At 36.5% G+C, this 15,380-nt stretch overlaps 1 protein-coding gene across 5 annotated transcripts in view; it reads right to left on the reverse strand.

Moving 5' to 3' along the window:
* The window catches only part of TMEM196 (transmembrane protein 196), a 53,057-nt gene extending 39,338 nt beyond the window's left edge, over window positions 1–13,719 (reverse strand). For 2 of the 5 annotated variants that reach the window (XM_044246176.1, XM_044246173.1), the window contains exon 1: window positions 12,612–13,719. In XM_044246176.1, the coding sequence (XP_044102111.1) occupies window positions 12,612–12,758 (147 nt within the window). In that variant the 5' untranslated portion in view covers window positions 12,759–13,719. Of the gene's footprint in view, window positions 1–10,810; window positions 10,854–12,593 lie in introns of those variants that run through there. The other 3 variants (XM_044246174.1, XM_044246172.1, XM_044246177.1) reach the window with 2 other exon arrangements.
* Between the last annotated feature and the right edge of the window lie 1,661 nt (window positions 13,720–15,380).

Here is a 15,380-nt window from a genome sequence, read left to right on the forward strand (position 1 = left end):
TGTCTCCAATCTCACAGGTGACTTTAACTCAACAGATCACAAGTAGATTCTTGATCTCTTCCCACCCTTCCACCCTACACAACTGTATCCTACACAGACACACAGATGCATCAACACACACACACACACACACACACAGAGGTTTTCCTTTTCTAATCATCTAATTCTCCAAAGAATACATGGGATCCTATCAGTTGCTTAGTTCCCAAATCCGAGACTCATTCTTTTTTAAATTTTTTTTCCTAAAGATTTTATTTATTTGTCAGGAAGAGAGAGACCGAGCATGCACGAGCAGGGAGAGTGGCAGGCAGGGGGAGAAGCATCCTGATGTGGGACTTGATCCCAGGACCCCAGGATCATGACCTGATCTGAAGGCAGATGCTTAATTGATTGAGCCACCCAGGCAGCTGAGACTTATGCAGCCCCAAGCGAGCTTCTTTAAGTGTCAGTATAATCTTGTCACTTTTCTGCCTAAATTGTATTACTTTTAATAGGCTCCTGTTATAATTAAGGGGGGATCAAAACACTGTAGCTTGTATATAAAGCCTTAAGTGATTTCTCCCCCCATTTGTCCCTTCACCTCAGTGAGGACCTTCTGTCTCCTCCTGTTCATTTGCCATAAACCAGTCATCCTGGCCTTCTTTCAGATTTTCAAACACATCAAACCTTTCTTGTCTGAGGGTCTCTACCCATGCTATTCCTTCCAGTTTGAACAATATTTCCCCCCAGCTTCATCTGGGTAGTGCCTCAATATCCTTTATAAGATTTTGCTTCTTCAGCGATGTTTTTGCTGATTCACCCATTATTTTTTTTATTCTCCCATTATCATTAAGTTATATTCTTCACATTTCTCCTGTTTAACATGTCACAACCTGTAATTGTTAATCTGTGCATTATTTGTTCATTGTCTATATATTTTTCAAGATTAAGTTTCAGAAGTTCAGGGATCATGATTGTTTTATTCCTAGCTAGATCCTTAAAACCTTACTCAGACCGTAAAATGCTGTAGCTGTAGAATCAGTATTTGTTGACTAAATCTTACAGGAAAGAGTACTAAGGAGAATGAGCGTCTGACTCATGAGAATTGAATTAGGAACCCGACTCTTCTGATTTACTGTGGCACTTTGTTCACACTACATTGTCATTCCTCTTCTTGACTCATCCCAACCCAGAGTTGCTCAGGCCCATTAAGTGTCTTTACCACCGACCTCAACAACATCTCCATAAGCCTAACCCCTAGAGATCCCAGGCCCTGAGCTATGCTCTCCCACAACACAGCTCCCTGAGATTTCTCTGCCTTTTTTAGATTTACAGATCTCAATGGCCTTGGCGTTCCCCTCTCCCAATTTCTTTTGCATTTTTAGCATAGTGCTCATCTTTTAAAAAAGTCACTTTTCCACTTTCCTATTTATATTTCTTTCTTTTCTTAGTCCATGGAAAACCCTGCTAATTATGCAGTGTTATTTTTTCCCTTAAGCCAGAACTAATTTCTTATTTGCCACCCCAAAATGGAGCACTGAAAAAAGCAAGGCACATAGATCTATAATACCATACTTCCTCCACTGCAGAAAATGTTGAAATGTTCAATATTTCAAAAATTCAACTTGGTAAATGTACATTTTTATCAATAAAGCCATGACCTCTCACAAATATGATTATCTTCTCAATAAAAAACTAACAAACAAACAAACAAAAACCAAGAGACTAAGGTGTACAACAGATATACTGTTGTGATAAGCATCAGGCCATCTTGGTGGCTTAACAGATAGCATGGGATAAGAGGCAACCATAGTGAATAAAGAAATCAAACCAAAAGCGCTCAGGGGAAAGATGGAAAGAAAAACCCCACAGTGGTAAATTGGAATGCACAGCAGGTAGTGAGAGAAACCTTTTTCAGAGACTGTAAAGCAACTGAATAAGACCAACAATCCCGAGAATGAATCCCAGAAGATATCATCAAACATAGTATGTAGGTGATTGGCATGTCAAACTCTTCTACATGAATCCAAGTTCAAAAACCTAAGAAACTTCCCACAGCCCCAGTACCCAATTTTTTCAGTGTACAGGAAAAAAAAAAAAAAAAAAAAAAAAGCCTTGATTCTCAGAATGCCATCCCTTCACATCTCTCTTTCAGTATTTGTGAAATGCAGTCTCTCTTGTATCTAATGCATTATACATTGTGTTCTATTTACCTCTGCTTTGTGACAGTCTTTCCTTTTAAAAAAAATAATTTGTTGACTATTTTGAGTATGCTGAGTCAATAAGGCTTTTTAGTGTTAGAGCTGTTTCTGCTCCAAAAATAGGAGGAAATTTTAACTAAAGGGGAATTTTAGCTAAACTTGTGAATTTTGGGTCAGAAGGACTTTGAATCTGCAGTACATTTAAGTGTCAATTGTCCAAATAATTTTTATGTATAGTCATTACTCATGCTAATCTTTAAAATGAGACAAAATAAAACCATCTCATAGATTTCAGTAACAAAATCTGAGGAGTTTGTTTCCTGAGCCCAGATTTCTGTTATTTTAGCAAATTGTGATAAATAAATGAATTTAAAAATTAAAGCTAATAAAAAATTGAAGAAATGATTATTTCTGGAGGGAAGCAAAAGATGCAATCAATACTGAACACCCAACTATGGAAATATTATCAATAACATTCTGTTTATTAAGACAAATTTATATATATATATATAAAATATGTATATAATATATATTATACACATATACTTTACATATATAGATACATTTAGTTTATATATATTATACAGGACCTCTGTACGATCTATTTCATGGTAATAATGTAGTAAGTACTTGTATATGTTTTAAGATAATTTAACCTAATGTGGGTTATACCAATTTGCATTATTTCTATTTATATGTTTAAGAATTCTTATCTCTTCTAAGTAAAATTAATGTAGATGCTGTATTATATTTGGACAATACTCCAAATATAACACCCACAACTTGATACATGTGGAAAACACAACAAAGTTTATAATGTAGAAGATGGATTTGGTGAGGATGAAACCAAAATAAGTATTCCCTTGGGTATGTGCCAGCTTTGAGTCTATGATTTGTGACCTGTTCTCACAGAATTGAAAACAGCCATGGACTCCAGGGGACTAGAGGGTAGAAGTTATGCTCTTCCCAAGAATTGTCAACACCGCAGAAGAATGTCCATCCAACATGCCTGGCAGTTTCTGAAAACCAGTCAGTAATGAAAATAAGTTGTAACTCATAGAGGACCACAATATCGTGAACTTGTGCCCAAATCAGGAAAACAACAGCCTACATGCAGCATACGTTGCATATCAGTGACAATTACCAACTTCCTTGTATGAGTTTCTTATCTCTTCATCTCCCCTGCACACAATAAGAGCACATGCATGTGCACACACACACACACACACACACAAACACATGAGTGCACTCTTTCTGCAGGTGATTTTGATCGCTAAATCCTAAACCCTTCAGGTTCTCATCCCTTAAGTGAAGAAACTCATCTGCTGAGATAAATGGTACAACAAAGCAGTTGGAATTTTTAGGTGATGTAGTATATTGTGAATATAGACTGCCATTGTTACTATTATTAATATCATTATTATCATTATTATTTTAATTCCTCAGTGTAAATGATATACAAAAATAGTTGGTGGGAAACAAGTTGAAAGAACTAGGAATTCCAACAGCCCAGCCAAAAATAATGATAAAATCAAATACACATCTTCATTTGGTAGAACAAAAAAAAAGTATACCTTTTTATCCCAATATTGACCTAGAAAATATTTCTAGGACCCTGGGACATGCACACTAAATCACAACTATTAATGTTCAAAATTGGTTATGAAAATTACATATTTTCTAAGACAGGGTATATGACTTAACTGATACCAAGCCTTAAGTCCAAGATCAATCTCATCAAAGGCTTTACAAGAAGCTCTCCCTCAGAAATGTATAAAAATAAAATGTCTATTAATATACAAATAGAAACCACATAGAGAAAATTGATTTTCCAGAAATACAGCACTAGCATGTAGTCATTGCTGTGGGCTAGTCATGGTTATTAAACACTTGATATGTATAAAGCCTTTTATATAAATATTACTTTTTAAATTTTTGAACTCCATGAGATAGATAGTAGTATGGCTATTTTGCAGATAAGTTAGCTGATTGCTCAGGGAGGTAATGTAACTCACTCAAACTTAAAACAACTATCAAATGCTAGAGTTAGAATTTGAACCCAAGTCTTAATATCTTCAAAATCTATTTTTATTTCTTAATGTCATTCTGATTTCTCCAATTAAATAAATACATTATTATTTTTATATGTCAGGCAGCTGTAAGAATAATTCAACACAAGGAAATTATGATCTTACAAATGCACCATCAAGAGGAAAGTCACTTGAAATGGTGTTAGGATTGTGATGGTTGATTTACACTTCCCTCAAGTCCCAAGATTTCCAAATCTTTCCTTTGAAAGAAGACACACATTGTGGAATCATGGGCTGGTGTTTTGCCTTGAATTTGAGCAGCAATGCCTAGCCCAACCGCACTGGCCTCCTGATCACCAAGTTCTACCCTCCAGAGTTCACCAAGTTTAGTTAGGAATCAAGGGCAGAAGAGTCTTACTCTTTTAGGACATTTTAAAAACTGGTCCCATTGCATTTAGATGAATTAGATCTTCACTCGCCAGTTATTATGTGAACGTATCTTTGCTTTAACAAGTCCAGTCTCTTCAATACTCCACAAATTCTCCATTTTATTATTCCTTCCATGACTTTACACATGTTAATAGCTCTGATTAGCACATCTTCTCTCCTCTGCCCACTGGAAAGCTGCCCAATCTCCAAGGGCTGGATAAAGATCTCCCTCCATATGGGAGTCAACCCTGGTCCCTCACATAACTCTCATTTTGAACTATGTTTAAATATGTTATTTTTTTTTTGTCTTCCTGACTTGCTCTCATAATATTTAATGATCATTTGAGATGCATAATTTTGTTTTACTTTTTAAGGTTAAAGCCTAAGCTCTAAAGGTAGGAACAATTTAGTCTAATATTTCACACTCTTCGGGGATATGGAGGTTGTGCTTGTTGATCAGCTGACTATTCCATTCTCTTCTGGGAAACAGAGACAAACAGTGATGGGGATTGGTCTTTATGCCATTTTGCCTGATTTGTATATTCAGGGGTGAAAGCAAAGAATGAGGTCAGATCTCAGTGAATGAATTTTTCATGACAATTTTCCTTGTTCCACACAATGCAATAGAAAAAGTACAGATTTAAAATAAGACTGTCAGCTTTAAATACTAACTCAGCTGATTAAACAATAGTGGGTTCTAGGTAAATCCCTTTCCCTTCATAAATTTTATAAAATACTACATTCTTCATAGAGTTATTAAGGCTGGAAAAAATAATGTATATAAAAGCATCTGGAACACAGTTAACTAATAATAAATCACATCTTGTATTATTTCTATAGGAGAAATAGCTCAAGGCCCTCTGTCTCCCACGGTGGTCTTCTTAACCACTAATATTTTCTTTCGTCTTGACCACATAATTTTGTTCAGTATTTAATAATAGATCATGAACTAATAGAACTTATGATTTCTGATACTGATGTTAAAAACCATGAGCACTAATTAATGTTATAAGAACTATTGTTGAAATATAGATATTTCATTGATGCATCTATTAATAATACAACATGTAATAAACATTTCTTCAAAAGTACTTGGATAGTTTAAGCAAAACTTAGAAGTCTCCAAGATATTAAGTATCTTTATTAAAAGTATTAATTTGTACTTTTATTTTGACTAATGACAAGAGCTCCTATAGTTTAAATGCTCTCAAGGACTTTGTGCCATAAATAGTGGTTCCTATATCCCTACTTTTTGACTTGCCTAACTTAGATAATTGTCTAATTTATCTCATTATTGAATATTTTTATGTGTCTTATAGCAGCAGCTGTTTCCCCATTCAGTTTTAAGCTGAATATTTTACGTGACCTCTCCCGTGTAGAGATTTTGGTGCATTTTTGTAGTTGCTAACATATATACATGAATTAAATCAAAAGCAAATGACACATACTTTGAGGAGTTAAAAAGATGAGTTAGAGTTGATTGAGGGTGCTAGAGAAATGTTTAGAACCAGTACTAGTGTGGTCTAGGTCCCAGGCAGACATAGGACAACATGACAGTAGAGAGAAGAAGCAACAAATGCTCACTGAACACTCTATGCCAGGCTTGGTACTGAGAGTAACCCATGAAACTGGTACTTGTGTTTCTCTCCTGGACTTCATGAAGAAACATAAGTGATCCAGTACCACAGTTACATGGAGTGAGATATATGAATCCAATCTGTCATTCAATTTGAATAAAGTATATACAGATTAGATCTGCATTCATGAGAAGAACTGCATAGTATCCTATATCACAGAGGAAAGCAGTCAGACAATTTCCTCTCTCTCTCTCTCCTAGAAATATGCTGAATGAGAGTCTATCATCCATTTATTCTGGAATTGTCCACTTGGCATGTTGAAATAAACATCTATCTGCAGAGTGACCACCTGGTAATTTTACTAAATTACCAAAACAGTAAAGTCAAATATATTTGAAGACTCTGACCTTAGTTATTCATACATCAAAATGACATTTAAATGAATAAATTATATAAAGATATATATAGTACAGTAGTAGAATGAAATTTTGTTGAATTCACAAGTAAATGATCCAATGTCATTTGGACATAAAATTATTGGGGTTTTCTCCCTTTCAGGGGGTGTATACACACATATTCACCAAACTCTATTCTAGTTTTTGTGGAATTTTGAAGACAAGCATTTCCGTTTGGATAGCTGGGCTATGCTTCCCATCTAACCACAGAATTAAATATTATCTGAGGGCTAAGTGAATATACAAAAAGTTAAATTTCATGGCCATATTTGAAACATGCATTGGATGACCTGGTTAATAATCATGTCAATATTTAAAGCCAACGTGAGTGTTTTAAGCAAAATCATACAAATAAAGGGATTTGACTCTTCAGATCATGTTTCTATCAAGCAACTTGTCAACAACTGGGTGACCAAGCAATTATTATCAGTTATTCCCTAATAGTTCTATGCCAAAGTCTTCAAGATCAGTTATACCCTTGAATACCAGCCAAAATCCCGAGACAGAATTTGTCATAGGCTCTAGACAGAAATTCAAACACATGTCACTTATATGTGGATGAAATACAGACTAAAACAAAACATCTGATCAGATAATGGCAAAAGTGACCATTTTTCTTCTTTTATAGCATTACCAATCGATACCAGCTATAGACATTTTACATGTATTTCTTTGGCACACAATATAGTTTCTTGGATAATAACTACACTTCCTAGTAGTTTGGCTTGTCTAACTGATTTAATTGCCAAGTATCTAATAGCCTTAACCCCAGTAGATAAAAGTGGCACTTAAGAATAACAGTATGAATCAGATAAGGAAGATTCTTTATCTGGGGTCTACAGAGTCCGCAAATGGGCTTTAATATAACCAAGAACTTAAAATTGATCTGTATGTTCAAATAATACTATTTCTATGTGGGAAAGTATCTGTGCAATTACACACTAAATTTATAATGGTGACTAATTTTGATGAGGTGGTAGAGAACTTTAGTTTTGATTGTTTTTAGTTTTGATTCTTATTTACCCTTTGAAATATTTGTGCATGAATAACATATGACTAAAACTAACTCCAAAATTGGTTATAAATGTATATTTGTAATATTTTATGAAGATGGGGCAATGATTTCATCTCATGCTAGGAAATATGAACTTTTTATGTTATATATTTTGAATCTGGAATAAAGTGATATATCATCTGGTTAGAGACATATTAACTTCAAATTTTATATATTGGAAGTAATGTCAAATGTTTGAGAGGTTTCTTTGACCTTGTTGTGTTTGTTATTCCTTAAATGAATTGGACTAGATTTACTCATCAAAATAAATACTTTGAGGCAGCTCTCATTTATGTATAGCACCTCTCTTATATTGCTATAGTATGGATCAGAATGTACAGTAGATGGATTTCACCACAAACCTACAAATGGCTGGGTTGTTGCCATGGTGAACCAGGAGTCCACATATCAGGTGGTCTTGATTATGCTATAAATTTCACTCACCTAAAGTATCAGATTTATTAAGTGGAGAAAGCTATAATATACAAATAAAGTATTGTCTAGAAAAATAAGCAATAAAAATCATTCAAACTTTATATGATTTAGGTATTTTTTTTATTATTATTTAAGAAGACTGTGTTTACATGTGGGGTAAACTAGGCTTAGAAAAGTTCCTTTGATGGGGCGCCTGGGTGGCTCAGTGGGTTAAAGCCTCTGCCTTCAGCTCAGGTCATGATCCCAGGGTCCTGGGATCAAGCCCCGCATAAGGCTCTCTGCTCCGTGGGGAGTCTGCTTCCACCTCTCTCTGTCAGCCTCTCTGCCTACTTGTGATCTCTGTCTGTAAAATAAATAAACAAAATCTTTAAAAAGAAAAGAAAAGCAAAGGCCCTCTGAGGGGTACCTGGGTGGTTCAGTCGGTTAAGTGTCTGCCTTCAGCTCAGGTCATGATCTCAGAATCCTGGGATCGAGTCCTGCATTGGGCAACTTGCTCATCAAGGAGCCTGTTTCTCCCTCTGCCTGTTGCTTCCCTTGCTTGTGCTCTCTCTCTCTCTCTCTGACAAGTAAATAAATAAAATCTTTAAGAGAACACTTCCTTTTAACACATTTAATTTATAGAATAATTATTAGATATAGATGGATGGAATTTGGGATGGTAGATACCAAATACAACTTAGCACCAGATGTTGTTCTGGACACAACAATCTGAATCTCTATATTTCTAAGTGCCAATCTAGAACAACAAAAAGAATCTATCCTCTTAGAACCATTAATCTGTGTACCACTAAATATAGTCCATTTCCATTAGAGATGATGCACTGGAGACAGAGAAAAGTGACTATTGCATAGTAACTTAGAAACAGCCCTGTCTGTTTAACTCTGTCAATAAATCTTACACATCAATTATATTTTACATGACTGTCTTTTCCAAGGCAGTTGACCCAATGGTTCCCGCATTGTTATCTGAAAGTATTGTCTTCCTTTAGGCTTCCAACAGGTGACTCTATTAGCTATAACAGGTGACTAAGAAGAAGCTAAAACCCTGTAAGGCATTCACGGCTTTCTTTCTCTATAAAATTTCAATGAAATAATTCTTTCCCTAATTGTCCACACCTTTAGCTGATCACAGGGAACACCCTTGCCTGACTATGAAATAGTGACTCGAAATATAAGCACCCATCCCATGGATTCTTAAGCTCTTTATTTTATTTTATTTTACTATTTTATTTTTAAGCCACATTTAAAAAAATGTGTGTATTTGGGTTCAAAGATCAAAATAGTTGCCTGAATTCTTAGTGCACTTGACCTAGATAGAAAGCTTATGATGTCAGAATACATACATAAAAAGTAATACCTTCATAGTACACTTTTATTTGACTTCAAAAATTTAATTCAAAGATCTTATAATAATGACAATAATGTGCTGAAAAAGACTTCATGACACCAATCAAAACACACTGATTATAGACTGTGGTTATCACGACAGGTTAATTATTATAGAATCCCATCTAGTGTTCATAAATAATACAGATTTTTAAATTCCTAAAATACCAAAGAGATCAATAATGTTGATCTACTTTTCCTTTGCATTTCCTTGAATCTTTTCGGGAAGTGAGAATTGGCATAGTTGTTATTATTATTATTATTATTATTATTAAAAGGCTGAGGAAATAAATCCGTTGCCTCCAACTGGCACGTAGCCTCTCATGGTCTGGCCCCAACCATTCTTTCCATTCTTATCTTCCCCTCACACATAAGCACCAGAAAAATAGAGGAGACTATTCCATCTGGAATATAACCCATACCATCCCAGTTCGTGCCTTCATCCAGGCTACCTGAAAGGTTCTCATTTCTCATGTCCTTCACTGTCAGTCTGAGCACCCAATATTAGTGGCTTGCATTCATTCAATGCTTACTATGCACAGTGCATTTACTAAGAGCGTTATTTCATTTATGCCTTTTAACAATCCTATTTTACAGAATATGAGAAACTTTGGTAGTCATCCAGATAGTAAATGACAGATCTGGGATCTGCACCCAGGTAGACTTCAGATTTCACCTGTGATGCATTAACTTAACACTGTGATACATAAATTACAAGTCCAGTAAACTGTCAAGGTCTAGAGAAAACAATTGTTCTCCCATGGATATTTCATTGACTTCCCCAACTTCTCTCCACTATATCTGCCCCTGTGTCTCTCTGAGTCAAACCTTAATTTCTCACCACTGATAAAGTTAGTAATGTACTCCTCTCATTTCCTCTGCTAGGTATTCTGATTCATCTTAATAGTCTTTGTGTCAAAGAGTAAATGTGCAATGGTAAGCCCTCTATTGATAACGGTTACGTGAATTCATCATTGACAGATATGAGATAATTCAGACTATATCACAAATGACCTCTGAAAAACAATTTAAAAAAATCAATTTAGCACATCTATAATGTAATAAGTAATGATCAAGACTGAGTATTCACAAATTAGATTTTTTAACTTAGGTTTATAAGAATGATCAAGAAGTGATCCATTTGGGCATCCCAGTTTCAAAATTCATTCATTCAATTATATACATTTAAAAAAAATTTTTAAGCAGAATTCAAAACATTGTTCAAGGATTCTAGGGGAATTCTGGTTACTCTAAATTTACTTACTTTTGCATTACAGTCATTATCATGACTTGCTTTTATTTGCTTTTTATTGAGCTGATTCGAAAATTTATTTTTTTTTACTTGCTTTTTATAGAGCTGATTCAAAAATTAATTTTTTTTGTACAAATACGTATGTTGACTCATTTTGATAATGGTAAATTGTCTGGGAAGAAAAAAAAATAATTGTTTTTCTTAAATATGCCAAGCAAATATAACCACTTTTTAAATTCTTGAAGATAAAATGGATACTTTAATACCATTTACAGACAACCTTCGTTTATTCACCCAATTTCTCACATTTAAGAGGGGAAGTGATTTGAAGAGTTATTTGTATCTCCTCTCTTGCAAGCCATCAAAAGGTCACTTTTTCTCACCTTTGTTTTAAATTTTGATATTATATTTTATTTTGACAATTGTCTCACAGAAGTTTTGAAGTCTATTTCTGTTTAAATAATAATAATAACACACAAGATATAGAATGACCAAATTTAAGGTTTGCCTTTTAACCTTTCATATTTAAATTTAAAGTGTATATTGATCATTACATAATAAAGAAAAGGGTAATTATTTGCAGGTTATAGTAATTTACTGAATTCAGAACAAGGATTCCTAGGGAAAAACTCAGTGTTAAAAATGAGTACCACCTTTACTTTTCCTTTTAACTTTTGCAATTTAAAAACCTTTGCCTCATTTTGAAAAATTAAAATAAAAAAAAACTTTTTCCACAGCACAATTGTACTGGTTTTTTAAATGCTAGAACTTCCTTCAGGAATGAATTACTTCAAAAGGATTTTCTTAAACTTAGTCATTTTTCCCTCTCAGTGACTCAAAGCACAAATAACAAAACCATGATTGTTAATTACACCTATTGATCATCGGTGACAGAATAGCATCCTATTAAATTATCTTGGAAACTGGAAACAAGCTACAAACCAAGAAACCAGCTATAGAACTTAAAGGAGAAGAAAAAATTATTTTCACTATTAGGCCCACACTAGGAATAATGCAGTTATTTTATTTATTGTTGGTGGAAGAAGTGGGTCTCTGAGTCTTTCCTGGAGATTCCCCCAAAGCAAATAAGAAGGTCATTGGGTCTGACACCTGACCTAGAGGAAATTAATGACCTTTTCTCTGAGCATTAGGTACTCTTTAAGCTGAGTTATTTTCCAATTAGAATGTTGTTACATATCATAGCATTCATTGTTCAACTTACTGCCTAGAACTTACAAAAGAGTTTTTAGATGTGAAATATCAGAAAGCTTGCAAAGAGAGATTAAGAGCAATGTTTTCTGGGATAAAATACTCCTTTTACACTCACACATTTTTGTTCTATCAGTGTTGCCTTTAGTGTACCTTGGACACTGTTGCCCGGAAATAAATGCATAAATCTACCCTTGCTTGTTTCTGATACAAGAAAATGATGTAACACGTTCATTTTGGTTATTCCTTGTAAAAGAAACAGGCTAAGTGAATCTGCCCTTGACAGGTGACTCCCTAATCAGCACCACTAGGCAGCCTTATGCAGCTTCAGCTAGTGGAAACTCCCATCCCCCACCCCCAACTTTAAACAAAGCCATTTAATTTGGTCTTAAGCCAAGGTAAGAGAAAAAAAAAATACCAATTAGTAAATAAAAGGACAACATAAAGAGGCAGAGTCTGCCAACAAGAACCCACATGCAAGCCAGAGGAGATTTATGATTTTCTTCCCCAGGGAGGGAGTGACTAACGCACGCACACTGACCATCACCGTAAAGAGGTAAAGAGAGAGTGAAATGGCTCAACGTACACACACCCCGCTCCATACCGGGGACGAGTCTCCGAGCTGCGGCTTGTGCTCTCGGAGGGCCAGGCTGAAGCTGACCGCCCCCACGGCCACGCTGGATACCCCCAGCCCTATCTCCAGCACAGAGAGCACCAAGAGGCTCCCAATAATCTGGCCGCTGGTGCACATCCTTCCTCGGTCATCATTCCTTCCAGATCAGAGAGGGAAACCAACCATCCACCTTCTTCCTTCCACTATCCTCCTTACCCCTTCCGCCCCCTACCAGACCCCAAAACTTTTCTTTCTTCACCAGCGAAGCATTATCCACAAGAAATAGATTTCCAGAACCGGAGACCCTCTTCCCGGACTGGGCCAGAGCAAAAGAGTCGTTCCACCCCCTGGCACGTTCAGGCAGGAATCGTAGAATTTTCCTGGGTTTGGTGGTCGGAGTCCAGGAGAAGAGAGTGCACCGGTAGAAGGGCTTTCAAGAGGCAGCCAGAAACCTGGAGGAGCCAGGAGCAAGGAGCCCCGCTCGCGAGGCGCTGTCCAGAGTTCTGCCGCTTCCCAAGTCTCCGCAGGAAACCTGCTCCGTTCTAACCTCCCAGACCCCTCAGGCTCCCCTTTCTTTCCTGGCGGAGGAGATGAACCTTGCTTCCCGGAGATTTAAAGCGGAACTGCTCAGAGCTTCTCTCTCTCTCTCTCTCTCTCTCTCTCTCTCCCCTCCTCTTCTCCTCTCCTTTGTTTTCGTGGTAATACAAAGTGCTTCTGCGAGTCCTTCGGTCCCCAGGCTGAGCGGGCGGATATATTCAGTACCACGCTCCTCGCTGTTGCTGTATCGCCAGAAAAAGCGACCTTGTCTGATGGCCTTTTCCCGTCTGGGTTTCTTCTCCCTCGTCGTCGTCCTCTTCCTCCCCCTCTCTCTTGGTCTGATTCTCTTTCATTTCAGTGACCTCATTGGGATTTGAGAGGTTGATGGAGGAAGGAAAAGCTGATGTGGGTCTACTCTTGGCTGGCTCCTGACCAGCCTCGCCTGGGGACCCTGACCACAGTGATACAAAGGATCCCTACCTCTTCATCTTCCCTACTCGCGCCCTTACGGGCTTTTATCCAGATGGAAGGGGAGGGATGCCTACGTCAACGTGGGGCTCATTCTGTGTGAAACTTTCTTCTGCGTGCACACGGGGTAGAGTGGGGGCGCCCTGGGCAAAGAAAGGCAGAAAGAGCAGAGAGGTGGAGAAAGGCCAGACTCCTAAATTCCCTAGGACTCCTAAGGACTCTCACCCAGGAACGCCTCTTTCTAAAGAGCGAGACTCAAGCCTGTTCCTAAGGAGCGCCTACTCTCCGTTGTCACGACCTGTCCCTGTGTGTCAGTGGCAGAATGGCGTGGAGACGCAACTGGAGGGAGAGTCTTCTGTGGGGATATTGGTCGCTGTGCCTCTCCAACCGGCAGACCCTTACTCTTATCCAGCAGCAATGCTACACGTTTGGGATACTTTATCAGATTGAGCACAACTGGGACCCTGTGTTTTCGAATTCAAGAGATGTATACATTTAAGTATTTCATTGGAAAGGGCATTGTTAAAAACAAAAATCTGGCTCATTGAACAACTGACAGTCATTCAGAATCATTAGGGAAGAAGCCAACACTAGCTTGGGTGTTTTGTGTTGTAGTCTGATGCATATGGGACTCCAGAAGTCTAGGAATTGCTGTGTCTGGACCCCATTTTCATGTTCCTGATTTTACCTCATGAAAAATCACAAGGTAGTTCATCAGGGAGATTCAGGAAGCAGGGAGATGAGAAGGTGTTTTGGGGGTATGAGCCATCCTTCTCAAAAACTGGGTTTCACAGTTGGAGATAAATTGAAGGAAAATAGAAGAAAGGACGGTTGAGTTAAGAAACATTTTACAAAACCAGGACATCTTGACCTCTGAATACATGCAAACTAGTGAAATGCAGACATCTCTCTGATTAGAAGTTTCTTTTTTTAAAGCCTCAATGCTGAAATCACTAAAGCTGAGTGATATACGATCTATACAGCATAAGTGCCAATTTCAGTTTTCTTAAAATTTGGTTTCAGGGCTTGTTTAATAGTTTAAATTCAATTCTATACTATAATATACTTTCTTTATATTTATACTCTACATTTTAAAAAACTTGAGTTCTCTCTTCTCTTAAAAATATCAAAGCAGGAAGAATTATAACTTATTAGTTCTTAAAGAGTCTTCAGGTTTTGTGAAATTTGGGGAACTTAAACATTTATGCTAATTAGTGAATTCATTTTCCATATCTTGAAAACTCAGTCTGCCAGACAGCCAATTGTTAGAATCCTTCAAATATTTTTTGGGTTTTAATGAAGCACAGTTGATTTTATTTAAATCTTGTAGAAGTCATCTAAATGGTCCAATTTATATGTAGAAATAATGAAGTATCTAGGTTGTCTAATTTTGGTCTGTCTTTAGTTATATCTTTTCCTTTTTTTTTTTTTTTTCAAATTCTTCTCCTTTTGAAAGAGAATAACAAGCTACAGTAATTACTAAAACAGATTGGTTAATGAAGACATTTGGGAGGAGTGTAACTTATAGGAAAGGAAATTAATTTTATAGGAAACATACAGGTAGTGTTAACAATAGGTGGATTTCAAAGAGAGAAAGAAATGAGTAAGTCACATATTATGTTTGAATTATCCCTGAATGTGATGACTAGAAATATGTTTACTTAAATACCCCAAAGCCTAATCATATGCCTGAATATAACTAACCTTGAGTGATCCTGTGTCATTAATGCAAAGCCCAAACCTTATGAAAATCAA

This window comes from Neovison vison, chromosome 4 (genome assembly GCF_020171115.1).
Source record: "Neovison vison isolate M4711 chromosome 4, ASM_NN_V1, whole genome shotgun sequence".
NCBI classification, from domain to species: domain Eukaryota; kingdom Metazoa; phylum Chordata; class Mammalia; order Carnivora; family Mustelidae; genus Neogale; species Neogale vison.